The sequence below is a fragment of the Lontra canadensis genome, unplaced genomic scaffold, assembly GCF_010015895.1.
Source record: "Lontra canadensis isolate GAN:19392208 unplaced genomic scaffold, GSC_riverotter_1.0 scaffold36, whole genome shotgun sequence".
NCBI lineage: Eukaryota > Metazoa > Chordata > Mammalia > Carnivora > Mustelidae > Lontra > Lontra canadensis.
Genome location: NW_022631030.1, coordinates 4,072,791 through 4,098,575, shown reverse-complemented (window position 1 = coordinate 4,098,575; position 25,785 = coordinate 4,072,791). Strand labels below are relative to the sequence as shown.

At 53.5% G+C, this 25,785-nt stretch overlaps 1 protein-coding gene across 2 annotated transcripts; it reads right to left on the bottom strand.

Annotated features, from left to right (window-relative positions):
* Window positions 1–1,986: 1,986 nt before the first annotated feature.
* Window positions 1,987–15,653, bottom strand: ABCG4 (ATP binding cassette subfamily G member 4). Of its 2 annotated transcripts, none has more exons than XM_032868703.1 (15): window positions 15,361–15,653; window positions 14,447–14,696; window positions 10,001–10,118; window positions 9,746–9,878; window positions 9,557–9,607; window positions 9,181–9,326; window positions 7,889–8,012; window positions 7,672–7,786; window positions 7,342–7,484; window positions 5,857–5,955; window positions 5,467–5,635; window positions 5,270–5,370; window positions 3,571–3,729; window positions 3,295–3,413; window positions 1,987–3,142 (listed from the first exon to the last, which is right to left on the bottom strand). In XM_032868703.1, exons 2-15 carry the CDS (start codon window positions 14,682–14,684, stop codon window positions 2,917–2,919), a joined length of 1,941 nt encoding a protein of 646 aa, XP_032724594.1. In that variant the 5' UTR covers window positions 14,685–14,696; window positions 15,361–15,653; the 3' UTR covers window positions 1,987–2,916. The 2 variants fall into 2 exon arrangements, with proteins under 2 accessions (XP_032724594.1, XP_032724595.1); XM_032868704.1 differs by having other exon boundaries at window positions 15,443–15,653.
* Window positions 15,654–25,785: the final 10,132 nt, after the last annotated feature.

Below are 25,785 nucleotides of genomic sequence, written 5' to 3'. Positions count from 1 at the left end.
AGTGGGTTAAAGCCTCTGTCTTCTGCTCCGGTCGTGATCCCAGTGTCCTGGGATTGAGCCCCGCATCAGGCTCTCTGCTCGGTGGGGAGCCAGCTTCCCGACCGCACCCCACCCCCGCCTGCCTCTCTGCCTACTTGTGATTTCTGTCTGTCAAATAAATAAATAAAATCTTTAAAAAAAAAAAAAAAAGAATGAGATCTTGCCGTTTACAATGACATGGATGGAACTAGAAGGTATTATGCTAAGTGAAATAAGTCAATCAGAGAAAGACAATTACCATATGATGTCACCGATACATGGAATGTAAGAAACAAAACAGAGGACCATTAGGGAAGAGAGGAAAAAATGAAAAAAGACCAAACCAGAGAGGGAGACAAATCATAAGAGACTCTTAATCATAGGAAACAAACTGAGGGTTGCTGGAGGGGAGGGAGATGGGAGGAATGGGATAAGTGGGTGATGGACCATTAGGGAGGGCATGTGATGTAATGAGCCCTGGGTGTTATATAAGACTGGTAAGGGCATCTGGGGGGCTCAGTTGGTTAAGCATCGGTCTTTGGCTCAGGTTGTGATCCCAGGGCCTGGGGAGCCTGCTTCTCCCTCTCCCTCTACTGCTGCCCCGGCTGTGTCAAATAAACAGATAAGATCTTGAAAAAAAAAAAAAAAAAAAAAGGGACTGATGAATCACACTCTGAAACCAATAATGCATTATATGTTAATTAATTGAATTTAAATGAAAAATGTTTGAAAATGGGGCATCTGGGTGGCTCAGTGGGTTAAAGTCTCTGTCTTCAGCTCGGGTCAAGATCCCAGGGAGCCATGATCCCAGGGAGCCTGCTTCCTCCTCTCTCTCTGCCTGCCTCTCTACCTTCTTGGGATCTCTGTCTGTCAAATAAAAAAAAAAAAAAAGAAAGAAAATGCTTAAAAATAATTAAAAATTTAAAAAAAGAACATACCCATGCCACATACCCGGGGCACCCACGCAGCTTACAGATCCACTTTCATCAGCGCCATTGGCCAATGCCAAGAATGAGGAGTCTGGAGGAAGGAACACCTGGTTACCAGGCCTGCTTTCACCCCTATTAGCTAAGTGTCCTTAGGCAAGTAACTTAACGCATGTCAGTTTTCTCATCTGGAAAATGGGTGGTCATGAGGGATAATGCAGAGTGGGTATGGGACTCCACTGAGATCATGAACATGAAGCATTTGCAACGTATAAAGTATAACACGAGTATTTCCTAGGATGTACACTCACTTGCTTGACATATAACTAACTTACCACCCCCTGCCACAAACTCTTTAAAGCTCACAGACTTCTCTCAAGTGCTCTGAAGACCCACCACAGACCACAGGGCCAGGATCCCCAGCCGGACCCATTCACGCACTGCATACTGTATAAATATAGGTTTTATTAATAATGGGCAAAGTCCCACAAATACAAGTGGCACCTCTGGGCGGTGGGGAGAATCTGTGGCAGGGTAAGAGAAGGAAGAGTGGTGTGTACACAAGAAAAAGCAGTGGGAGAGCCCTGGGGGAAGGGGAGATCAGAAGTGGTACGAGTCTGGACCTACCACAAAAGCCAGACATGCTCTGTGTCTGTCGCTCTGGTGCCCTGGGGAGCCGATGGGAAGGTAGGGAGGGTGTGCACAGACCCAGGCAGGTGCTCGAATGACCAGCAGGCGGCTGGGGAAGGGGCGGGGCAGTGAGAATGCCAGCCTGATGCACAAAAGAAGGGCCATAGGGTGGCAGTGGCCAAGGCCAAATTTTGCCCATGCTTGTGCTTGTGTTGGCTGCTGAGCTCCAGGGAGCTAGTGTCCTGTACCATCCCTGACTTGGAGGGGAAAGAAGACTCGGGGGGTAGACACCCCGGGTCCCAGGACACCCTGGGCGGCACAAGCCTCATCGTGCAGTCAATGCTGCATCCCCAGAGGAGATGGGCATTGCCCTTCCTATGGCACCCACCGCTGCCACCACCACCATGCCACCCTCACTCCTCCTCGGAGCCATATGGGACAGCGTGTGTGTGTCCGGCTGAGATTGCCTGTTCGCATGTATGTACCTATAACTCTGGGGAGGGGAGGGAGTGTCGCAGGACTGGGCAGGAGAAGCAAGAAGGAGGTTTGGTCTTCTCCTGCTCACGCCCCAGAATAAAGTGCATTCTCCAGTTCCAGTGGCAGGTGGGAGAGAAACACAGACATTATTGCAGCAGTGCCACCAGACCCTACCCCCGACCAAAGGGGACAGGGAAGGGGACAGGGCATCCCAGGCCCCCAGGCCTCTCCAATCCCCAGGATTGGGAGGAATGACCCAGACAGAAAACCCAGCTTCTGTCCCAGCAGATTGCACAAATCAGCCAGGTCTGGGGGTGGGGAGAAGGTGAGGAGGAGGAATAGACTTCCAGAGCCTTCCCTGCTCCATTCCAATGTCCAAATGGGACTTCCAAGGGACCCCACCAGGGCCCAGCCCTGGAACCCGAACCTTAGATCAGCCCAGTTTACAAACACTTGTGTGGTGGGAACCCCCAGAGGGGGCCACTTTGGTCAGTTGTAAATGGGGGCCTGGAGAACCTGGGGCTCCCAAGCAGACAGCAGAGACAGGGGACGAGGTGGGGGAAGGAGGGTGGCAGCCTCCTAGTGGTCTTTGCATGCAGATGTTGGAGAGAGTAGGGAGGAAGCTATAAACTGCATCAACTGGGAAGACTCCTGGACATGGTGGGGAGGGCTGGAGCCCCCCGTGGCCCCGACCATGGCCACGGCTGGGAGCGCAGTCCAGCAGCCAACCCGGGGAGGAGCTGAGAGAGGAGAACGTGGCTGCACCAGCAACCCGTGCCAAAGTCTACAAGGTTAAAACAGTCCCAGAGGGGCTGGGGCTGGGGGCTTCCGCTGCGGGGGCTGGGGCGCAGGCCGGTGCAAGGCTCTATCTCTCTGACTTGACCCGGTAACGGAGCACAAGGTATGCCAGCAGCCGCAAGGCCAGAAAGAAGATGCCCAAGACCAGGAAGTCCAGGTAGAGCTTGGCATCCTCCACATCCAGCGCTCGGAGTATACTCTGCGGGTTCTGGAAAGGGCAGTGTTCCTCCAAGCAGGTCAGATCGCCTCGATCCATGCCATAGATGGTCAGAATCACACCCTCAAAGCCATACCTGTGCACGCGGGGACATCAGAGCTGGATACAGAGCATAGGGTCCCTGTTCCCTGGGCAGACTGCCGGGGCTCAGCAGCCACTCTGTCCTCCCTGGAGCCTGGGCTCCTGCAGGGAGGAGCAGGGATGGACGGTGCGGGCCGCGGCACTGACCTGACATAGGAGAGGTAGGAGCTCCACTGCAGGTAAGTGGGGATGGTCTTGAAGCTGACAAAGAAACCGGAGAACAAGAGGACAGGGATGGCGGTAACTGGGCCCACAAAGGTGGCCACCTGGAGGAGAAGGAAGGGGACCGGGCCATTACAGGAGTGACCGGGACAGGGGTGGCCCTGCGGTTTCCCAGAGATCCCTTCCACTCCTGATGTCAGCCTCTGCTTCCTCCCACCAGACCCCATCCCCTCCCCAATCCCCAAGGGCCAGCCCTCCCACCTGGAGGGAATTGGAGGCAGCTCCAATCAGCAGCCCCAAAGACTGGGCCACCAAGGCGGTGGCCGCAGCCAGGGCGGAGAACAGCAGAAAGCGGCTGGTTTCGGCCGGCTGGCCTGTCATCCAGTAGATGATGCTACAATATACCACCGGGCACACCACCTGGGGAGTGGGCATGGGCCTGAGCAGGGGCGCCAGCCCCAGGGCCACAGATGCCAAGACCCTCCACGCCACCCCCCACGCCACCTGGGCGGGAACCCCTGGAGCACTAGCTCTTCCTAGAGTGTCCACACTTGGTCCCGCCGCCCCCATGCTTGGTGTGTGCTGACCCCCCGGGCTGGTGCCTCTCCCCTTGTTTCCTTCAGTGACACCATTTCCACTGGACCCCTTCTGACCAGTTCAGGCATGGTGACATCTCCATATCTGAGCTCCTGAACTGGACCAGCTGGTTCTTTATACTGCTGATTCATTAACTCTGCATGTGAGCACGTGTCATCCCCCTCTGAGCGGTCAAGTCCAGGGGGCCGGTGACCAAGCCTAGCGCGGACCATCATGGAGGCTGTTCCCTGCACTAGGTGCCCAATCAAGAGGCCACCAGACACCGAGGTCCTGCTGTGCTCTTCTCACGAGGTCATGCACTGCAGCGTGGTGCGGCACCCACCCAGCTTTTTCTCATTTGCACACAGCTACCCTACAGATTACTGGTGGTCTCAGAGCGTGTATGGGCTAGGGGGGAGGGGAGACTAGTGCAATAAAACCAACCCAAACCAACTAACGCTTATCGGGCACTTTTGCACGTCCCAAGCATTAGCCAAAGTCCTTCACGTGTATCAACTCATTGACTTCTCCCAAACAATCCCAAGCTGGATACTCTCATCTTTCCTCTTTTTCTTTTTTTTTTTTTAAGATTTTATTTATTTATTTGACAGAGAGAGATCACAAGTAGACAGAGAGGCAGGCAGAGAGAGAGAAAGAGAGGGAAGCAGGCCCCCTGCTGAGCAGAGAGCCCGATGCGGAACTCGATCCCAGGACCCTGAGATCATGACCTGAGCCGAAGGCAGCGGCTTAACCCACTGAGCCACCCAGGCGCCCCTCTCATCTTTCCTCTTGATAGATGGGGATGCGGAAGCAGTGAGAGGCAGGCAGCTGCTCCGTGTCTTGTGGCTAACAAGTGGTGGTAAGGCTTCAGCACCCACACTAGCTGCCCTCCACTGCTGCGGATAAGATCCACAGACCCAAGGGCACCTGGGTGGCTCAGTGGGTTAAGCCTCTGCTTGTGGCTTGGGTCATAATCTCAGGGTCCTGGGATCGAGCCCCACAATGGGCTCTCTGCTTGGCAGGGAGCCTGCTTCCCTCTCTCTCTGCCTGCCTCTCTGCCTACATGTGGCCTCTGTCTGTCAAATAAATAAATAAGTAATTAAAAAAAAAAAAAGATCCACAGACGTATTCATAGGGCTATTATTTTCATCACTGCCTGTCGTTGGTCGTTCCCATGAGAACATCAGTTCCGCAAGGTCAAGATCCCATCTGTCTTATTCATTGCCTGATCTCCATGCCCGGCACAGAGCCTGGTACACGGTAGGTACTCCCCACCTATCTGTTAAGTGAGGGGAAGGAAAAAAGAGGACGGCAGGTGACAAGGTTGAAGGAGACAAGCAAGCTAGGATGGGAGAAGCCAGAGGGGAGGGAGGAAGAGGCTTACCTGAAAGGGCACATCGGCCATGGTCTTGGCCAGGTAGTACGCTTTGAGGCTGTACCAGTAGTTGAGATGCTCCCTCATGAAGACCGCCATCTCTAAGGGGACTGAGGACACAGGAAGGTGAGGCGCTGCTGTCTGAGCCCCTGACCCTGACCCCCAGTACCACCCCCCAACCCCCTGCCCAGGGCGGCTCAGCTCACAGGTGAGCACGGTTGGCATAAGGGCAGCAAACATGAGGAAGAGCATGGAGAAGAAGAGGCAGCCGGTGTTGTTGAAGACCTTGCTGGCATCGTTACCAATGTGCAGGTAAAGGAGACCGATGAGCACGCCGATGACCACGTGGGACACAAACCGCAGGTGGGTGAGGACCTGGGTGAGGAGAGGGGATGGGCCACAGGCCAGGGATGGGCAGACCAACTGGGGTAGGAACTCAGAGCCGCCCTCACAGACACACAGACCCATGGGTGCCTTGGGAGACGGCTGGCTGGTGGGGGTGGGGGGGCCTTCCCATCCCAGCTGCTGAGATCCTATGCCCCCCATAAGCCAGGCAGGCCTGTACCAGCCTCCTCTCCCACAACGTGATGCCTCACCGTGTCCCTGAGGATGGACAAGAAGGTCCTCTTGAAGAGGATGCAGAACTGTGTGAGGGTGCTGGTGGCAAAGGTGTGACTTTCAATGGGGTCCACTTCCTGGGGAGAGGACACTGGGTCAGGCGAGCCTACCCCGCCCACCCACTGCACACCCAGCTTGGTAATGGAAAACCCTCGAGCCCTTCCCCAGGCCAGGGCTCCTGCAGGCCCTTCCTGCTGATGGGAGACTCTCCACCACTGAGGTGCATGCCTGGAAGCTGGCCCCAGGGTCATGCATTAGAGCGAGATTCGGTGAGAGACGTAAGGAGCGAGTAAAAACTTGAGAGGAGAGCGCAAGGACATCAAGGACACTGTGGGGGCTAAGAATAGGCCAGTCATTCCTCTTCTTGTCTTCACTCCCTCAAGAAACATTTACCCGAAGGCCACAGTGCCTTTCTGCCCCCTGTGCCACAATCGTATTAAACAATGATCATAATGGCGGCAACAACTACAGCTGGCCCTCCTGGGTTTTGAAGCTGGAATCCAGCTTGTCAGTTCAGATGAAAGAATGAACACTGGAGGTCACAGGGCCCCCGGGCGCAGCTGGACAGACCAAGGGACCTGTAGGAACGCGACCCCGCTAGCTTCCAGGGGGCCCATCAGCACTACCCGAAAGACATGATCGCCAGATGGACCAAATGAAACCTCAAGCATAAAGAATAAGGGTATTTTTCAGGAGGTAAGACTCTTGAGATGGAAAAGACCTCTGGGGACCGGATGAAATAGCACCGAGCGCCTGCTGGCATGACCTCAGGGGTCTCTGGTCAATGACAATCAGCTTCTCAAAAGACCTCTGCCCCAAGTCATGGCCTGAAAAACTCTTGCTCGTGAGCCACTGGGGAGTGTGGGACTTGGGAGCGTTATCTCCCCATTCTCCGGGTGGCTCTACACCAGGAACTCGCCTATGTTCCTTCACTGCACAAGCCCACTGTCTGTTTGTACTGGCTTGCTGCACGAGCTCTCCTTCAGTTCAGGGACGTTTTCCAGGGTCATGGTGTCTTATTTAGGAACGAGATCCGGCACCAAACCAATATCCACTGTACCAGCCCCGGTGCAGAGATTTACGTAATGATCTGGTTAGTTCTCCCAGTAACACCGGAGTTCAGCGTCATCACCTCCGGCCTGGAGATGACAGCAAGACCCATGAGCCACGAGGCAAGAGACGCAGCATTGGGTCTGCTTACCAGGTGGCCCTGTGCCGGCACTGAGGACAACACACTACAGATGCTTAGTGAGAATTTGCTGAACACGTAAATGAACGGAGGTTGAGCAACGTGCCCAAGGTCACACTGCAGTCCACAGTAGGTCTAGTCCAAGTTCTGAGTTCTTCCTAATCCCTAATGGTTGTGATGCCTCTGGGGGACAGCCTCTTAAGCAGGGCCATCATCCAGGGTCCCACCTGCCCGCCCCCACTTTTCCCTCTCTGCCCTCTCCAGCCCTACTCACCTGAGGACAAGGGGGGCACGGGGTGGGGACCTCGTTCTTCTCAGGGCTGCTCTTCTTCTCGGCCATGGCACAGAGCCCATTCTGCACAGCCCTGAACAGCATGGGGTTCAGGTCTCCATACTCTCCAGAGGCCACCTCGATGACTGGGAGACACGGAGCGGAGTGCGTGGCTAAGATCACTCCTTGGTTCCCGAGGGCAAGCCAGCCCCTCCGTGAGTATGTGGGGAAGGTAGGGGACAGTGAGACCTCCCCAAGGAGACCTAGGCATGGGAGCCGATCCTCCCGATTTGGCCCCACACCGCAGCCCAGCCCCCCTGCCCTGCCACTCACTGAAGTCAGCCGGGTTGTGGTAGGTGGGGCAGTGTAAGCCAAGCCCCTTCAGGTAGGGGATCAGGTTGGTGACCACACCTTTGAAGATGCACTGACCCTGGCTCAGGATGTAGAGCTGAGGTGGAAAGGGAGGGGTGAGGACAGCACCACCAGCGGACCAGTGCCCCTCCCTCTCCCCGCCATAGGCCAGTGCCCTGGGAAGCCCAGAGCCACTCACCTTGTCAAACATCTCAAAGAGCTTGGCACTGGGCTGGTGGATGGTGCAGATGACTGTGCGGCCCCCCTGGGCCAGGGACTTCATGAGGGACACCACTTGGAAACAGGACGCGCTGTCCAGACCACTGTCCAGAGAGAGGAGGTGGGGGGAGGGGTGAGGTGGGCAGTGCCAAGAGAAGGGAGTGCTTGATGTGGGGCAGCTGCTCCGAAGGGGCTGGAGCTGGCAGGAAGGGAGTCCCTCTGGCTACCTGACAGCCTGTCCATGCTACACGGTGCCAGCCTTTGGAGGTACCAAGAAGCCCAAGTACCATTCCATTTAACAAGCAAATATCGAGTGAGAACCTGTTGAATGGCCAGCACTGGGATGACCATGATGGATGGCTAAGACATAGACTCTGGTCTGGAGGGAGAGAGAGAAGCGCAGAGATCACTCGAGATGATGTGGAACGTGCTGTAGAAACATGGGGCGGGGGTGGGGGGAGGCTTCAGCTCTGCGGCATGGGGCTTGGGGCTAGTCAGAGAAGTTTCCTGAGCACGTGTGGAAGAGGAAGGAGCTGAGGCAGCTGAAGGCAGAAGGGCAGGCGTGGTGGCGAAGGGCAGTCCAGACAGAAGACACAACATGTGCAAAGCTTAGAGGCATGAAACACATGGCTGGCCCAGGGAATTATAAGCAATTCGGTGTTATTAGAGCATAAAATACAAGCCAGCATGAAGCAAGATGTGAGCTTGGGGAAGTAGGTTCAGGCCGAGACCTCTAAGTCTTCTGACTGTTCCGAGGGCAAATGGGAATCAGTGTGTGTTTTTAAGGGGGGGTGGGGTAGTGAGTATTGCCAGACTTGTCTCTTAGAGAGCTCTCCCTGGCTGCAGCTCAGAGGGAGGACTGGCTGGGAGAGACTGAAGACGAGGGGGTAGGAGTCTATGGCAGAATTGCAGGCGAGAGCTGATGAGGTCCAGAACTTAAGCACGGGCACTCGGGATGGGGGTGGGGTGAATCTGAGAGACAGAGGAAGGAGGTAGAGTCAGCAGGACTTGATGACGGATTGGCTGTGGGGAAGAGAGGGAGAGGGAGGCATCCATCAAGGAGGACATAGGATTTCTGCCTGCGTGAAGGATGGGGCTGCTACGGCAACGGGATTGGCAGGAACGAATGAGGAGAAGCCCTTATCTTGGCTCCGGGAGGCTGCTGTGCATGAACTCTGGTCTCCGGCAGTGGAGAAGATGTAGCCCTCCTGCCCTGGGGTGGCGCGGGCAAGGGGAGGCGGCATGCTGGTGGGAGAGGAGGGGGAGAACTACCTGGTGGGCTCATCAAAGAACATGACGGGCGGATTGTTGACCAGCTCCAGGGCGATGGCCAGGCGCTTCCTCTGCCCCCCGGAGAGCAGAGCTGTCCTCGTGTGGGAGCAGGACATCAGGCCCAGTGCTGTCAGGATCTCTGTCACCTGGCCCGGGGCCCCCACCCACCCCAGGTCAGCTTCAGAATCTCTGCTCCTCCCCACCCCCACACCACCGCAATTTAAAGAAGCATTCCCTTAAGCCCACTTGGCCTCCAATGTCCCAGCCTGGGGTCCAGTCTCCCACCCCCTGCCCCCGGCAAACTCAAGGCTCTAGAACTCTAGAAGCACAGGAAGGGCAGCTGTCCTGTCCTCACCCCTTTCTCTTCCCCACTCACCAGTTCCTTCTTCACCTCTTGCTTCTCACTCAGCTTCAGGTTAGCAGAGACCTGAGGCCCAGAGAGTAGGCAGGTCAGGTACGTCTGGGAGGAGGGCCCTGCCTTGTCCCCTTAGCCACCAACCGAGGAGGATGGGGAAGGCAGGCGGAAGCAGGGGCTGGGAGAGGGAGCGGGGACGCCAGCCCTCACCATCATGGCTTCCAGCACTGTGAGGTGAGGCAGCAGCATGTCGTCCTGCATGATGTAACACGACATCTTGCGGAAGGTCCTCAGCTCCCGCAGCCTCCCATTGACCAGGATCTGCCCCTTCATTCCAGACTCCCTGCAGGCACATTGGTCACAGATGGGGAGGGGGGTTCAAGGCCACCTCAGAATACCTTCTGAGCTCCCCGGGGATCCTTCTTCCTGGCTCCTGCCCCCATTCCACCCCGGCTTCGTCCTCACCTGTACCCTGCCAAGATGTTCATGAACGTGGACTTGCCGGCACCGGAGGGGCCCATGATGCCAATCAGCTCCCGGCGGCAGAATTTACCCGACAGGCACTTGAGGAGGGTCTTATAACCTGCGGCGAGGGAGGAAGGAGCTTGTGATCAGGGTTACAGTGAACAGAGGCAACAGAAACTCTGAGGAATGGCCCTAGCGAACGAGGCAATTCCCTCCCAGGTGGGGAGTGGCGTTTGATGACGAAGGAGAAACACCTTCCGAGCAGCACTGAGATTCACACTGTCTCCACCTGTTCCCCTAGAAGAGCCAGGTACCCACATCAAAGCACCAGAGGCCAAGAACACTCTCCTGTAGGCCAGGAGAAGACCGCCACACCTCGTGGATGGGCATGGGGAGGGCATCAAGTTTACTGATGACTCTGCTTCCCCTTTATAAATGCAGTAGTCACTCTCACTCCCTCCAGGAAGACTTTGCCAACCATAGGCCTGAGCAAAGTGGTTAAATGTCGCCTGTGTTTGCACAGCCCTGCGCACACCAGCATGCTTGCTAGTTGCTGTGCCCGTCCCTCACCCCTGTCGCCCAGCCTCTTAGTATGTGAACTTGCTTGGGGCTAGAACCCATGTCCTGCTCATCTTTGTGACCTCAGCAGACTGTCTGGCATGTACTAGAGGCTCACCATGGGTTCTAGGAGAACGGATTCTCAGAACTTTTGTTTCATTCTGAAAAAGCCTTCTTCTTTGTGCTCTCTTGGCCCAGGAGGCTTGTCTCCACAGCCCCCGATATGACCCGGTAAAAATCTCATGATTCATTCACTCCCTGGGGGAGGCAGCATAGGCATTAAGAGCACTGATTTGGAGTCAGGTGGATTTAGGTTCAAATTCTGGCTCCACACTTACCAGCTGTGGGACCTCAGGCAAGTTGCTTAACCTCTCTGAGCTCCAGGTCCCTCATCTGTAAAATGAGGATGACAGTACCTATCTCATAGGGTTGCTATAGAGATGCAATGAGATAATATATGCAAAGCATATGACACAGTGCTTGGCACAAAGAGTACATTTAAAAAGTGACATTTTATTATTAATTCTATTTGACAAACGCTTATTGATATCTACTACATTCCAAGCTCTGTCCCACACACTGGACAAAAAAATGAAGAGGACACATTTCCTGCATTCAAGAAAGTCATGGTCTAGGTAAAAAATATTGGAAACATCTATGGATCTGAGGAGAGATAAAATAAGGTTAAAACAGAAGCACAAATAATGTACAATGAGAATGAAGAAAACGAAATTGAAGAAGGTGGAGGGACAAGGGAAAAATCAGGAATGGCTTCATGGAAGAAGTGGCATTTGAGGAAAGTCTTGAAGGATGAGCAGCAATCAAAAATGGAGAGGGAAGTCAAGGCTCTCCAGTCCTTGGGAGGGAGAGCTCTGCTACATGAGAGCATATCTAGAAGCGGAGGTCAGAGACTACATGGCGTCGCCTGGGGAAACAAGGTGGTGGAGAGGAAGAAGGGAGCCCACCAGGCAAGCCTTGCCTACTATGCTTAGAGATCTCCCTCAGGGAGGCAGGAACACCAAGCTCTATTGGAGATTTTGCTCGCCACTATCGTCCTCCGCCCCCCACAGAGCTCAGTGTCCTCTCCCCTCTACCTGCTTAGCAGAGACAGTGAAGGGATGGGACCTTTCACCCTCCCTCCGCAGCACCCAGCTGTCCCTCTGGACACATCCATTCAGCAGGAGACTCAGTTGCTGTCCACTATGGGGTCCCCATCACACCGGTGGCCCGGATGGTGCTTTAGGGTTTACAAACTCATTATTTCCATTGCTGCTATAGCAACACGGATGAGCCAGCTGGGGCCCAGGGACATCCAGTGACTCACCCAAGGTCACACAGCAAATTCTTCCCTGGGAGAGGGGAAGTCATAGGATCCATCCCTCTGCCTCAGGGATTATCACCACCAATCAGAGAGACGTGTGGTTGTTCACTCCAGCAAACACCTTTCAGAGCCACTGACAGGAAGTGATTTCTTTGGCAGGAGAGGAAACAGGCGACGAGGAACCTTCCCCTCATTTAATCCGAGCCAAGCATCAGATTGAACACTGATGCCTAATACATATACCATCTTATACTTGCCTCTCACCAAGCATTTTCACAGATAACGTCTCAGCTAAGCTTCACAACACGCTTGTGCGGGGATGATTCTTATCATCCCTGTTTACAGATGAAGAAAGTGAGTCCAAGAGAGGCCCAACGTCATCCAGTGGACAAGCGGCTAGGAACCCAGTCTTCGAACACCTGCTGGTCCCCAGCTGCTCGACACGGGAAGGACCTGTCAGCCCTTCCAGGTAAAAACACACCAGAGTTCTGGTTCCGTCTCTGTCAGTAACTCTTGCAATTTTGTCAAGTCACCTAATCTTTGAGGATCTCCATTTCCTCATCTATAAAATAAGGACAGTAAGATCTCCTCCCAAGGCATAATAGGGTTATTGTGACTATTGAGTGAGACGTTTAATAGTAACTAATGGGAAAGTGTTTTGAAAAACAAGAAACATCATATATAATTAGGGGAGACCGGTGGCAAGTCCCTACCTGGGCAAGGCAGACACCACCCTCTCTCCAAATCCCTCGCTCTTCCTCTCTGCCTACCTCTAAAGGCTTTCCGTCCTTCAGGCAAGGGGAGAGGGACTCCAGTGAAAAGACAAGTCAAAGAGAGAAGGACAGTGGGCTAGGAAAGGGGCAAGGGACAGAAGAGATAGCAAAATGGACAGTAGAGAGCAGGGGGCTGGCAAGGTAGAAGGAGGGAAGCACCCAGTCAGGGACGCCAATCTGGCTGGTGGGTTGAAGCAACCAGTCCCTCTAGCTACATTTCTTTCTTAGCTCCTTAAAACTTATCTCCTCGGGCTCCTGGGTGGCTCAGTGTGTTGAGCCTCTGCCTTCGGCTCAGGTCATGATCTCAGGGTCCTGAGATCAAGCCCCACATGGGGCTCTCTGCTCCGCGGGGAGCCTGCTTCCTCCTCTCTCTCTGCCTGCCTCTCTGCCTACTTGTGATCTCTGTCAAATAAATAAATAAAATCTTAAAAAAAAAAGAAAAGAAAAGAAAAGAAATATGGCCACCTCTTCATTTGCCCAGAGCTGATCTCAGGGTCCAGAGGCTGCTCTGGGACAGGGCCCCCAGCAGGGGGCCCAGAGGCCTCAGTTGCCATTGGCTCAGGCCCTGTGACCTTTTGGGCACTCTTGAGAGAGCAGAGCGAGGGTGGGGAATGCAGAGACAGCTCCTTCTCAGCCCTGCTCAGAAGCACCCCAAACTTATTTCTTAAATCTCAGAGAACAATGCCCCAGCTCCACCCCTGACCCACACCCAGCTCTGGGAAAAACAAAAAGCAAAATCAAAAAACCCCTCAGCTTCTCTATTCCCAGCTCAAGCTGCCCAGGGCAGGAGGAGGCAAGGACTCCAGGGTCTGGTGAAGGTTCCAAGGACCTCAGAAAGTTCCAAGAGCCCAGACCTTACCCACCTGCGCTGATGAGAGAAAAGAGGAGGAGATAGGAATGCAGCACCAGGGACGTTACGAAGGAAAGAACAATCCACAGAGAGCTGGCAAACCTGGCTTCTGGTCCCAGCTCTGCCACTAATTTGCTGTGTGGCCCTGTCAGGTGACTCAAGTTTCCTGGACCTCAGTTTCCTTACTCGTACCATGGGGATGTCACCCAGCCTGCTAAACCTTCACCCTCCCTGCCTCGGAGGACTTCAGTAAGAATGAAGTAAGATGACAGGAACGAGAACATCTTTTAAAATTAGCAATGTCGGGGTGCCTGGGTGGCTCATTTGTTGGGCATCTGCCTTTGGCTCGGGTCATGGTCCCGGGGTCCTGGGATCGAGCCCCACATCGGGCTCCCTGCTCAATGGGAGGCCTGCTTCTCCCTCTTCCACTCTCTCTGCTTGTAGTCGCTCTCTTGCTCTCTCTCTCTCTGTGTCAAATAAATAAATAAAATCTTAAAAAAATAAAAATACAATAAAATAAAATTAGCAGTGTCTATAGGTACAAGGATACTGCTAAGCCCTGAGGAAGGCCGAAACACAGCCCAGGACTTTCTCATTCCAGGCCTCAAAGGCAGGCATTCTACCTAAAATAAAAGAAACTCCTCCAGGACCACTTAGGGACCAGAGGTTGTAGTGTCATCTTGGAGGAGGAAAACTTCAATCGAAGCTGAACCTAGTGTCCCACCTCAGAGCTCACAGGTGCAGGGGAGAGGGGAGGCAGGGAGGAGTGGTGGTGTAGCACAGACCTGGCGGGTCAGCTGTGTGCATAGCTCACGGTGGGCTGAGATTTCAGCCACACAGAGCCTCCTGGGGCAGAACTCGGGCAACAGGGGACACCCAGACCTCCAGCTCTCTAAGAGACAACTCCTGGGGCTCCACAACTCCCCACCAGGCTGCTCCCTTACCCCGTTTGCGCCAGCAGGGCCCTTCTCGCACGGAATAGGACAGCTCCACGAATTCGATGTCCACCGCTGAGCGCTTGGGTAGGTGGGAGAAGCGTTGGGCTTCGGTGATGTGATTCTCCACCTTCTTCAGGTGTGTGGTCAGCATTGGGGGCTCCGCCCCGTCCTCCAGCGCCACGGCCATGGCCACGGCCCCGGGTCCTAGTCCACAGCCGACGGCCTCCAGCGCCTTCTCCGCCATCACGCTGCCGGCCTGCAGGGAGAGGGCCTGCTCAGTTCGGGGCAGACCCCCAAGCCCCGGCTCAAAGCCTCCTTGTTTTCTAATGCTCCCCACCCCCACTGCCCGCCTCCTTCTCAGGGCAGACCCGCTACTGGGAGCACCCCACTTCCCACCGCCAGAGCATCTGCCCACTCCTGCCCCCCACTCCCGTCGTAGCTACGCTCAGTCTCGACCTCTCCTCGGTCCAGGCAGCCCCAGCTCCAGTCTGGCCCCAGCCTGGCCCCAGCCCAGCCCCTAGAAGCCCTCACCCGCTCCCCCCTCCCCGTGGCGGCTCTAATCTCCTTACCCCGCAGGCCAGCAGCCCCTGGGGACTGAAGGGTTGGGGGGCGGGGAGGAGGGCAGGGGCGGCCGGCCGCGGCTGCCCGCTAGGAGGTCAGAGTACGCGGGTGCGCGCAGGGCAGACAGGGGAGAAGGCGGAGGAAGAGGAGGCTCTGGGCCTCCCGCTGCATCCCCCTCCCCATCCCCGGGCGCGTCTCCTGGCGGGCCCCTCCCGCCCGCTCCCCTGCGCCCGCGCGTCCCGGACTCTCCCCAAAGGCGGGCGCACCACCGGGACTCGAGACCACCGCCCCCCGCCGCCGCCTCCAACTAGTCCCCGGGGACGGGTTTCCCCCTCCCTATCTCCCGCATGCCTAGTCACCTTGACGCGCCCCCGGACCAGTGCGGACCGAGAAGCTTGGCGCTGCCGCGGGCCGGGGATGGAGACTCCGGGCCCTCCTCACCTGCCTCCGGCTGCGGCACCCACCGCCCGGCTCCCGGTCCCGGCGGCGCGGGCCGGGGCGGGGCCGGGGCGGGGCGGGCGACCGGGGAGGGCCCGGGCCTCAGGTCCGCGGAGAGATGACAACGCTGGGGAGGGGCGATGGGGGCGCGCCCCAACTCGGCTGCGCACAGCGGGTTCCCAGAGCCCGGTGCCGGGCGCCGCGTCCTCCCGAGCCCGCCGGGCGACTGCGCTCTCCTCCCAGCTACTGCTCGCCGGTCCGGCTGTTCTTAAAGGGCCCACGCCGCCTCGCAGCCGGTGGGGGGCGAGCACGGCGAAAGGGGCAGCAGTGCCGGCGACGCGGGGCCAGAGCGGGCGCAGTGTGGACCCCGGTCTGGGGAGTTGGCGGCGAAGGGCCGACTTGAACACAGTGAGGGCAGGAGAACTGAAGTCGCTCAGTGGGGACAGGTCCCTGGATTAGACTAGACGATGGTGGTGTGCTTACAGGGGATGGGTGGGCATTGGGGTGCAGACGCCATCCTTCTCAAGGGATTGTGAAGCTGTCAGACTGTCTGCACCATTCCCCCATCAGTTTCCCCCGGTTTTGGCCCTTGAGCTCCGGCTTCCTCCAGCGATTCCCCAAACTAGATAAAAAGGCTTTGAAAGCTAGAGTCTCGGGAGAGCCTCCTCCCCTTTCCCCACCCCATTCTCCACCTTCCCTAACTAGTTAAGAAGGGAAGGCCGGTGGACGCCGCTTTGGGAGAGCTTGCAAACAGCTGGGAGGTGACAGTGGTACTTAGAACTCAGCCTACTCCAACTACAGACAGAAGTCCTTACTCTCCCAGGCAAATCCAGACCTTTAAGACAGGCACACGCCTGATGCTGGACACACAGACGCACCATGGCAATGGCACCTGGCTCACAGACACTGCTTTGGGCATCTTCTAGTACACGTGTCATGCTCTCCCTCAGCCCACAAGCCTTCAAACGCAGGTCCTCCAGAACACTCTGGGGCTTTCCCCTGCTTTGCTCCTTCCTCATGCTCCTCTTGGCCCCCACCTGCCCAGGCTGAGTCTTCTAGGGGTAAGTAGGTTAGCCAGTTGAGACACGTGGCCTGAGCTTTTAAGTTCCCACCTGTCACAGAGCAAAGACAGATGGGAGGGGAGGCCGCCAGGGCTGCTGCCACCTCCTTACTGCAGCATCGGAGAGGTTACCAGCAGTCAAACCTCTCCCCTGCTCCTCAGCCCCTCCTCCTGCCTCATCGCAGCCTGGAAGCTGGCGGCCCCTGCAGGACATCTCCAGGCTCCGCCCTGTAACTGTGAGGGTTAGTGTGTTTAGGATCCAGCCCTCCCTACCTTCCTCTCATTCCCTGCCTACATCAGCACCATCCCTCAGGACCAAAGTTCTCACTCTCGAGATGGACCCCTGTTCCCCAAGTTAACCGCCAGTTTCCCATAGCGACTCCCCATCCCCAACGGTTGCATTTACTGAGCAATCCTTATGGACCTGGCATTGCCTGATTTAATTCTCATCATGACCTTAGGAGGCAAACATTACAGCCTCTCTTTGGAAATAAAGAAACATGGGCATAAGGACCTTGGTTAAGCAATGTCCCCGAGAGTATGCTTGAACTTTGAAGTCTTTGTTTTTACCCATCCTGCTATGGGGGCCTCTCAGAGCCCTATTCCCAGATGGCTTGTCTCCCTCCATTTTCTGGGCAGGCTCTTCTGTTCTTTCAAGATAACCACCACGTCCTAATGACACTCCTCTCCTTTCCCTGACATACAACTTGCCAGTCCTTGGGAGATTTTCCTCCCCTTTCTTGGGAACACCGTGTCCCCTTTTCCTCTGGACAGGCTTCCCCAGCTTCAGAGACCAACATTTCCAAGTCTTTGACTGGCTTTCCACACCGTGGGATTCACATCCCATGCCCCAGAGCAATGGTCCTCAGTCTTGGGGGAATTTCAAAAGACATCCAGATAATATTACAAACCCGTTAATCCTGATCTCTAAGGTGGGACTCAGGTCTTAGTGTTTTTAGAAGTCCTGAGCTGATCCCACTGGGAAGGAAGTCAAGATCCACTACCCTCCCTGAAACTTCCATTCCCTAGGTTGGAACAGTTGCCATATAACCATGGAAGTCCTCTCTCTCCCCTAGAACAGGCCTTCCCGTTCTCGAGGACGTCCCTTCCCCACTTCATGAGCACATATTCCATGTTCTAAATCTGGAGTCGGAGATCTTCATTCCGACCTTTAATGATTTTACTCATTCCATGCTCTTAAGCAAAGTTTTCCACTTCTCTGAGCCTCATCCATGAAAGAGACATGATAAAAATCCTGCAGATCAGGGGCGCCTGGGTGGCTCAGTGGGTTAAGCCTCTGCCTTCAGCTTAAGTCATGGTCTCAGGGTCCTGGGATCGAGTCCCACATCGGGCTTTTCTCTGCCTGCCTCTTTGCCTACTTGTGATCTCTCTCTCTGTGTCAAATAAATAAATAAAATCTTTTAAAAAAATCCTGTAGATCAGCCTTGAAAGGTTCTTATGAGGTTCGAGGGTTCAAGAGCTTAGTGCTTATTCTCAAGAATCAATGAAACATACTTCATTTTATTTATTTTTATTAACATACTTCATTTTATTTCCCTTAGAAGAATCTTCCATTTCCTTGGCAAAGGAGGGGAAACTACATTTATCGAATGCCTACCATGTGCTAGGTAGCTGGCAGAGAGATATGATTTCTGGGGAAAGAGCTAGGCTTGCATCCTTCTCCCCTGAATTCCTAGAACTTGGACCCAGAAAATACACTCAATAACTCAAAAACTAACCACTGACTGGACGGTCTAACCAGCCCTCATGACAACTCTGTGAGGACAGTATTAGCCTCTCGCGTTTCGCGTAAGGAAACTGATGCTCAGAAATGTTAGTTACAGGATGCTGGGTGGCTCAGTGGGTTAAGCCTCTGCCTTTGGTTCAGGTGATGATCTCAGGGTCCTGGGATGGAGCTCTGCATCGGCCTCTCTGCTCAGCAGGGAGCCTGCTTCCCTTCCTCTCTCTCTGCCCACCTCTCTGCTTACTTGTGATCTCTCTCTGTCAAATAAATAAGTAAATATCTTAAAAACAAAAGGAAAAGAAATGTTAGTTACAAGTATGAGTTCACACAGCTAACATAATGGCTCCAGGGATCCAAATCCAAGACTTAGTGATTCAAAACTGTGATGTTACCTACTATGTCACCCTTCCTCATTCTCTACTATTTCACCTTCCCATTTTGTAAGCAGATCCATCTCCACTCCTATGAACAGACCTCTTCCCATTCTAGGATGTAAAACCTTTCCAACCTTCTAGAGGTCCCCAAGGGCAGACCCTCCCCATTCTAGAAGATACTCCCACCACATATCCCCCCAGATCAGACCTTTGATTTCCTAGAACACATCTCTAGTTCCTAGAAGAGATCCCATAACTCAAGAGTGGTTGGTGGTCCTCAAACTTGAGCACAAGTCAGAATCATCTGGAGGTCTTATTAAATTGCTAGCTCTACTCTCAGAGCTTCTGATTCAATATCTGGGGTGGGGCCAGATAATCTGCATCTCTAATAAGTTCCAAGGTGATGCTGATGCTGCTAGTCTGGGGACCACACTTTGAGAACCATTGCTCAAGAGAACCTTCATTCCTCAGTTTAGATCTCACCATTCCCAGAACCACTCCCCCCATCTCCTACCATGGACTTTCCTTCCCTCAGATGGACAATCCATCTCTTCCCCAAATAGCCCTCCTCCATTCCCTGAGATTGATCTTTTCCTTTCTCTAGGAACTCCTCAATTCCCACCCGGGACCCCCTCCCTTCCCAAGACAGAGCCTCCACCCTGGGCAGGTTCCCTAGACCCAGGTAAGGGTTGGCGATAATTGGCTTGTAAGGAACAAGGCAGAAACAGAAAATTCCTGTCTCAGTTTAAGTCCCAGGAGTTAACCTAGCAGACAGGCTGCCTGGGCCGGGATTTATGGGAGAAGCAGTTAGTAAGGAGCTTTGAGGACCTATGGGAAAGGGAGGGTAGCAGTGCCCTGTGGGAGCTGGGAAAGAACAGAACCGGGAACTCTGGAACCATCTCAGTTCTGCTTCCATCACCGCAGGCCCCCCATCCACGGTGCCTCCCTTGCCCAGCATGCTAGTCTTTCATCTTTGGAAAGAATGATTTTAAAGTGTATTTGTCAACAGATCCTCTGCTGGCCACTGGGGGAAACACAGCCCAGGACTGGGAATGAGGGGTCCACAGGCAGGGAGGCTGCCGGAGTCATCCTCGGCCCAAGTCCCAGCAGTGAAGGGGTAGCTACTAGGCGAAGCTCTTGCTGTTGTTTTCTAAAAGACCTTTAGTCTTTTAAAATTATAAAAACACAACATATATAACAAAATCAAGCCATGCTGAAGTGCATTTTTAGTGTGTAATATGTACCTCTCCATCTCTCTCGCTAGGTAGTGCTATTTCCTTTTGCTACAAAGAAAATCAGGGGCTCTCCAAAGCTGTAAAATGCCAAGGTTCTCTGCCCAAGAGTCTCTTTCTTTTTTTCCTTCAGATCCCCCCCCATTTCCCCTCTCCCAGTCTCAGACTGTCATCTTCCTTCCCCTAGAACTTGAACTCTCCCCACACCTCTTGGCTGTGTCCTTTTCTTGGAACCAGCCTTGGAGCAGGTGTCTGCCAGTGTTTCTCTGGGGCCGGTTCCCCTTGTGAGACAGCGCCCACTCCTCCAGGGCAGGGGCAGATACGCCTCTTTGGGTAGGCGTTTCTCTTCCACTACAGTGACTTCTCTTCACGCAACAGCTGACTTCTTTTAGACATACTGTGAACTCTGAATAGCTCTATTTAACAATGTCCCCTTTCTGGGATTTATGGGTGGCTCAGTCAGTTAGACGACACACTCTTGATTTCCACTCAGGCCATGATCTCAGGGTCATGGGATTGAGCCTGGTGTTGGGCTCCACGCTGAGCGAGGAGCCTGTTGGGATTCTCCATCTCCCTCTGCCTCTCCCCCCACTTAAAAAAAATGTCCTTTCTGACCACAAGCTTTCCCTTCCGCTTTCTAATCTCCAAAAGCCTTATTGGAGCCTCTAATGCTTTGTGGGGTTCTTTGGGGGGTTGTTTTGGGGGGTTTCTTTGTTTTATATTTAAGTAAGCTCTGTGTCCAACGTGGGGCTTGAACTCATGACACTGAAACCAAGAGTCACCCCCTCCACAGACTGAGCTAGCCAGATACCCTGGAACTTCCAGTGCTTTGATTCTAACCACTACCCTCTAGTCTCCCAGGACCTCCCTGTCCATCTTCTCTAGCTGTTTTAATTACCCTGCTCCTTGGCCAGCGCAATACATGTCCTGGTTGGGGGGTCAACCTTGAGGTCTGTCTTCTGCATTTGCTCTGGGCGGGGGGTGGTGCCAGTGTCTATACAAAAAAGTGTTTTGTTGTAGTGAAGTTGCCACTGCCTGATCTTGGTCTTCAACCTCAGCTGTGTCATCAGGTGATCTATCCCACTCCTATACCTACTAATGGCAATTCTAAAACTTGACAATTCTTTTTTTTTTCTTAAAGATTTTTATTTATTTGACAGACGGAAATCACAAGTAGGCAGGGGCGCCTGGGTGGCTCAGTGGGTTAAAGCCTCTGCCTTCAGCTCAGGTCATGATTCCAGGGTCCTGGGATCGAGCCCCACATCAGGCTGTCTGCTCAGCAGGGAGCCTGCTTCCTCCTCTCTGCCTGCCTCTCTGCCTACTTGTGATCTCTGTCTGTCAAATAAATAAAAAAAATCTAAAAAAAACTCAAAAAACAAACAAAGAAATCACAAGTAGGCAGAGAGAGAGATTGGAGGAAGCAGGCTCCCCGCGAATCATCTGGAGGTCTTATTAAATTCCCTCCATGTCGTCTGTCTACTTGTCCTCTATATTACTTGCCCGGTCAAGACATTCAAGCTAATTAGCATGGAATGAAAAGTTTTCAGTCATCCCCACCAACCTTCCCTCTCAGCCTCAATTCCTGCTGTTGAACATGAAACTGGCATGCTCCTTATTCCCAAAGTGCACCGTGGGATTCCTGGGCTTGAGCAAAACTCATTCATTCATTTACCATTCATTATATGTATGTTCAATAGGTCATAATCTCACAGAAGAAGACTTTATTCTTCATGACCATTCCTCCCTCTCCTCACCTTGGGGAATCACTTCTCCTCTATACTCACTCAGCTCCTCTGCGCTCTTCTCTGAGATCGCAGACGTGCCCCAGGTAGGAGAAAAGCAGCATTAGCTTCCACACTCCTGGGCCACTTGCTTCTCTCCTGACCTCCACTGCCCACCCCCAACCCTGGCCCCACTCCTAGAGGAAGAGTAAGACAGGTTCTCTCTTTTATCTTCAGACGCCACGATGTCTGACTCATGGGCTGACCTGGATGAAACCCTAACGCAATCAAATTAGTATTGTCACCCTCCAAATTTCCACCCTCCTCCATCCCATCTCGGATATCCTTCCACAGGCCTCTGGCTGCTTTGACTCAGTAACCCCTGCCACTGGGTCCAGTGCTTGCTAACCCATGCCTGCTGAGCCCAGAAGTCCCTCCTCCTGGAGAATGGGAGTCACATGGTAGCAGGCCAGAATCACCATGATTCAGAGCATGGTGTGAGCACAGCCAAGACTGGTAGGGAAGGCCATTTACCTCCGGCATCAGCTTGACCCTCAAGGTACTGCTCAACAGAGGAAAGGAAGCATAGCTAATGCTGGATTACAGAGAGGGGGCAGGCAGCCTGAGCCATTCCTTAGAATACCCACAAAACAAGGGCATTAAAAAAAAAGGGAAGAAAAAACTGAGACCAGAATTTGATCATTACTATATATAGCTACCCTTGAACAACGCTAGTTTGAACTGTATGGGTCCAACTGTACTAAGATTTTTTTTTTAAAGATTTTTATTTATTTATTTGATAGAGATCACAAGTAGTCAGAGAGGCAGGCAGAGAGAGAGGAGGAAGCAGGCTCACCGCTGAGCTGAGAGCCCAATGTGGGGCTCGATCCCAGGACCCCGGGACCATGACCTGAACCGAAGGCAGAGACTTAACCCACTGAGCCACCCAGGCGCCCCCCAACTGTACTCAGATTTAAAAAAAAAATACACAACAGTACTGTAAATGTATTTTTTCCTATGATTTTCTTAAAACACTTTTTTGCTACCTTTGTTGTAGGAATACACAGTAGAGTACATACGACATACAAAACATGTAAATTGACATCTTCTGCTCTTGGTGAGACTTGTGGTCACCAGTTTTAGATGGAGTCAAAAGTTATGCATGAATTTCCAATTGTGTGAGGGGTCAGCACCCCTACCCCCACATTGTTCAAGGGTCAACTGTGTATTTTCGAAAGAAACTATAATCAGTTGGATGTCCCTATATATGCTTCATGGTCTAATACATTTTTGGGGGGGGTTGTTTCTTCAAGATTTTGCCAGAGAGAGCACAAGCAGGAGGAACAGCAGGCAGAGGGAGAAGCGGGCAGTGGGAGAAGCAGGCTCCTTGCTGAGCAAGGAACCCAATGTGGGACTTGATCCCAGGACCCTGGGATCATGACCGGAGCCAAAGGCAGAGGCTTAACCCACTGAGCCACCCAGGTGCTCCTTCATTTTGAATTGTATATGGAAAATGGGACACCACCATGTTTCCAAGTTTTGGAGCCTTCACTTATTTATTTTTTAAAGATTTTATTTATTTATTTGACAGAGAGAGAGAGAGAGAGAGATCACAAGTAGGCAGAGAGGCAGGCAGAGAGAGGAGGAAGCAGGCTCACCGCTGAGCAGAGAGCCCGATGTGGGGCTCCATCCCAGGACCCTGAGATCATGACCTGAGCCAAAGGCAGAGGCTTAACCCACTGAGCCACCCAGGCGCCCCGAGCCTTCGTTTATTTTTAAAGACTTTATTATTTTTAGGTAATCAATGTGGGGCTTGAACTTACAACTGAGATCAAGAGTCACTCCTTATACGGATGGAGTCAGCCAGGCGCCCCAAGGTTTGGAGTCTTTCAAGTCTTTATCTGGGCTTGGTTAGGAGAAAGATCTCTAATGACATGCTTTTGGGGTCTTTGGCTCTGTTCTACTCAACTTTTTAAACCCACCACATGGAGACAGGTGTCCATCAAGTCTAACAACACAAAATTTACTAAGGACAAACTCGAGATCCTGCTGTTAAGTCCAAGGTAACAGCTGCATACATCTGAAGTGAAGGTAACATGGTCTGGGCAGTAACAAAATATGTAAAGAAGGGGGTTCTAGAGGGCAGTGGCTTCACAACAGAGAGCCTGGTAGAACCACCAAAACACAGGCCCAGAGGAGGAGGAGGGGGGAGGGGGCCCCAAATTACATGACAAGAGTAGGTATAGAAGAAACTGGGGGTCCTTAGCCCAAAGAAACCTCAGTTGTCTTCAACTAGCGGAAGGCATGCTGGGGGAAGCAGATTACACTTGTTTGGTGGAAGGCAGTGTGTGGGCGGCAGAACCAGTCCAGGATCCTGGAGAAGTGAGCCTGGAAACCCTGTAGCTCCAAGGGGACCAACCTTTCATCCAGGTCTCCACTCTCCCCGACACTGCCTCTCCTTGAAGGTGCTCCTCGTAAAGGCCACGGGAACATCCGCAGGGACACATAGCCTGAAGCCCTCATTCTCTCATCTGAAACCTTGCAGCAGCTCTTCTCTGCTGCCAACCGCTCACGCTTCCAAATGTATATGCCCCATCGCTTGCAGAATCACCACCTGAAAACCTGACAGTCCTTCTGGGTGGCCTGGCCTGCCTTCCCGATCTCTGCCCACAGCCTCCTGCCTTCTGGGCTGCAGACCATAAAGCACTCCTTCAGCTTTACAGACCTAGTTTCCTTGACCTGGAGTAACCTGTCCACACCTCTGTACATGGCAGCTCTATCACTTTCTCGACGACACCTTTCCTGACCCCTAGCCCAAGGGATACTGCCGCCTCCTGCTCGGAGCCTCCTCGGTGAGTCCCACCTGGCTGCCATCACTTCACTGTCCCTGCCTCTCTACCAGGTGTCTTCAGGGCAGATCCTGGGTTTTGTCCATCTTTGTATCTTCAGCCCCTGCCACAGTGCCTGGACTATATAGGAGGAACTCAGTAAATGGCAGATGGAATTAACAGAGAAATATTTCTTTCCTAAATTCTTCCTGCAACAGGCACACCGTTTCTGTGAAGAGAATTACATTTGGTCTTTGGTGGGCAGCTTTCTGTCCAGCTAGGACCCCTGAGAATATTTCCTTGACTTCTCCAGAGTGGAAGCAACCCGAAGCATGGACACGGTGCTGAGAAGTGGCTAGACAGGCCAAAAAATTGGCTCGTATTTTGGACGGTCTCAATGTCTTTGAGAATCTAGTGAAAAACAGAACCTTTCCCCCTTTTCTAACTTGGTTCCTAAAGCTAGAGTACCTGCCATTCCCTAGGGCCCCCAGATCCACCTCCCCTCGCCCACCCCAGGCTTCCTTCCCAGTCCCACAGGTGGAAACCCCTCTCCCAGAGACACTGGGTATCTAACCAGAACTCAGAGGGCATGGCTGCGGCCAGAGGCTCTCTTCCTGATGAGCCACGCATTCGCATTCTAGAGCGCTACTTGTGCCCACGCACGGGACCTCCAGAGAGACGGTAGATGCTCTGAGAAGAAATGGAGAAGTTTCACCAAGGGGTGGGGGGGGGGGGGAACAAGAACAAAGTTCAATGAACCTCAGTCACTAGAAGAACAAGCCTAACGATTCAGCTCCTCTTCCGGGCAGCTGCATCTCCTCACTATCCAGTTAACAGCCACGAGACATAAGGAAGGAGAAATGAGAACAGCCCAAGTGTTTCTTTTATTACCGAAACAACTGTTACACACACACTCAGGACCTCCACTCCTATCCCTGAGGATAACTGGGGAGGACCTTGCGGTTGTAGGAGCCCTTCGGAGCAAAAGGACTGCCGGGCTCACGCTGCCTTGGCTGGTTGTGAGGAAAAGGCCCTCACAGGGACCAGTTACATGGCATCGCTGGACCTAAGGACCCTTGAAGACGGGACTGGGTACGAGGTGACAGGATTTTGGATACCATCTCAGCATGACTAGGGGGTTACGGGTAAGCCTGATACTAGCCCCTCTACAGGAACACATAGGACCAGGGCATCCCCCTCAAGGAATCCAGACTCCTCAGGATCCCCCACCAAATGTGGTCCGGCAGAAAAGGGAAGTCTTCAGAGTCTGCTGCATGACGCAGGCCGGGTCCAGAGCGCACCGCACTGCTCTTGGCACCACTCTTAAAGGCCTCCATTGGCAGGGGCTGCCCGCTCGGGGCACAGCCAGCAGCCCGGCGCAAACCCC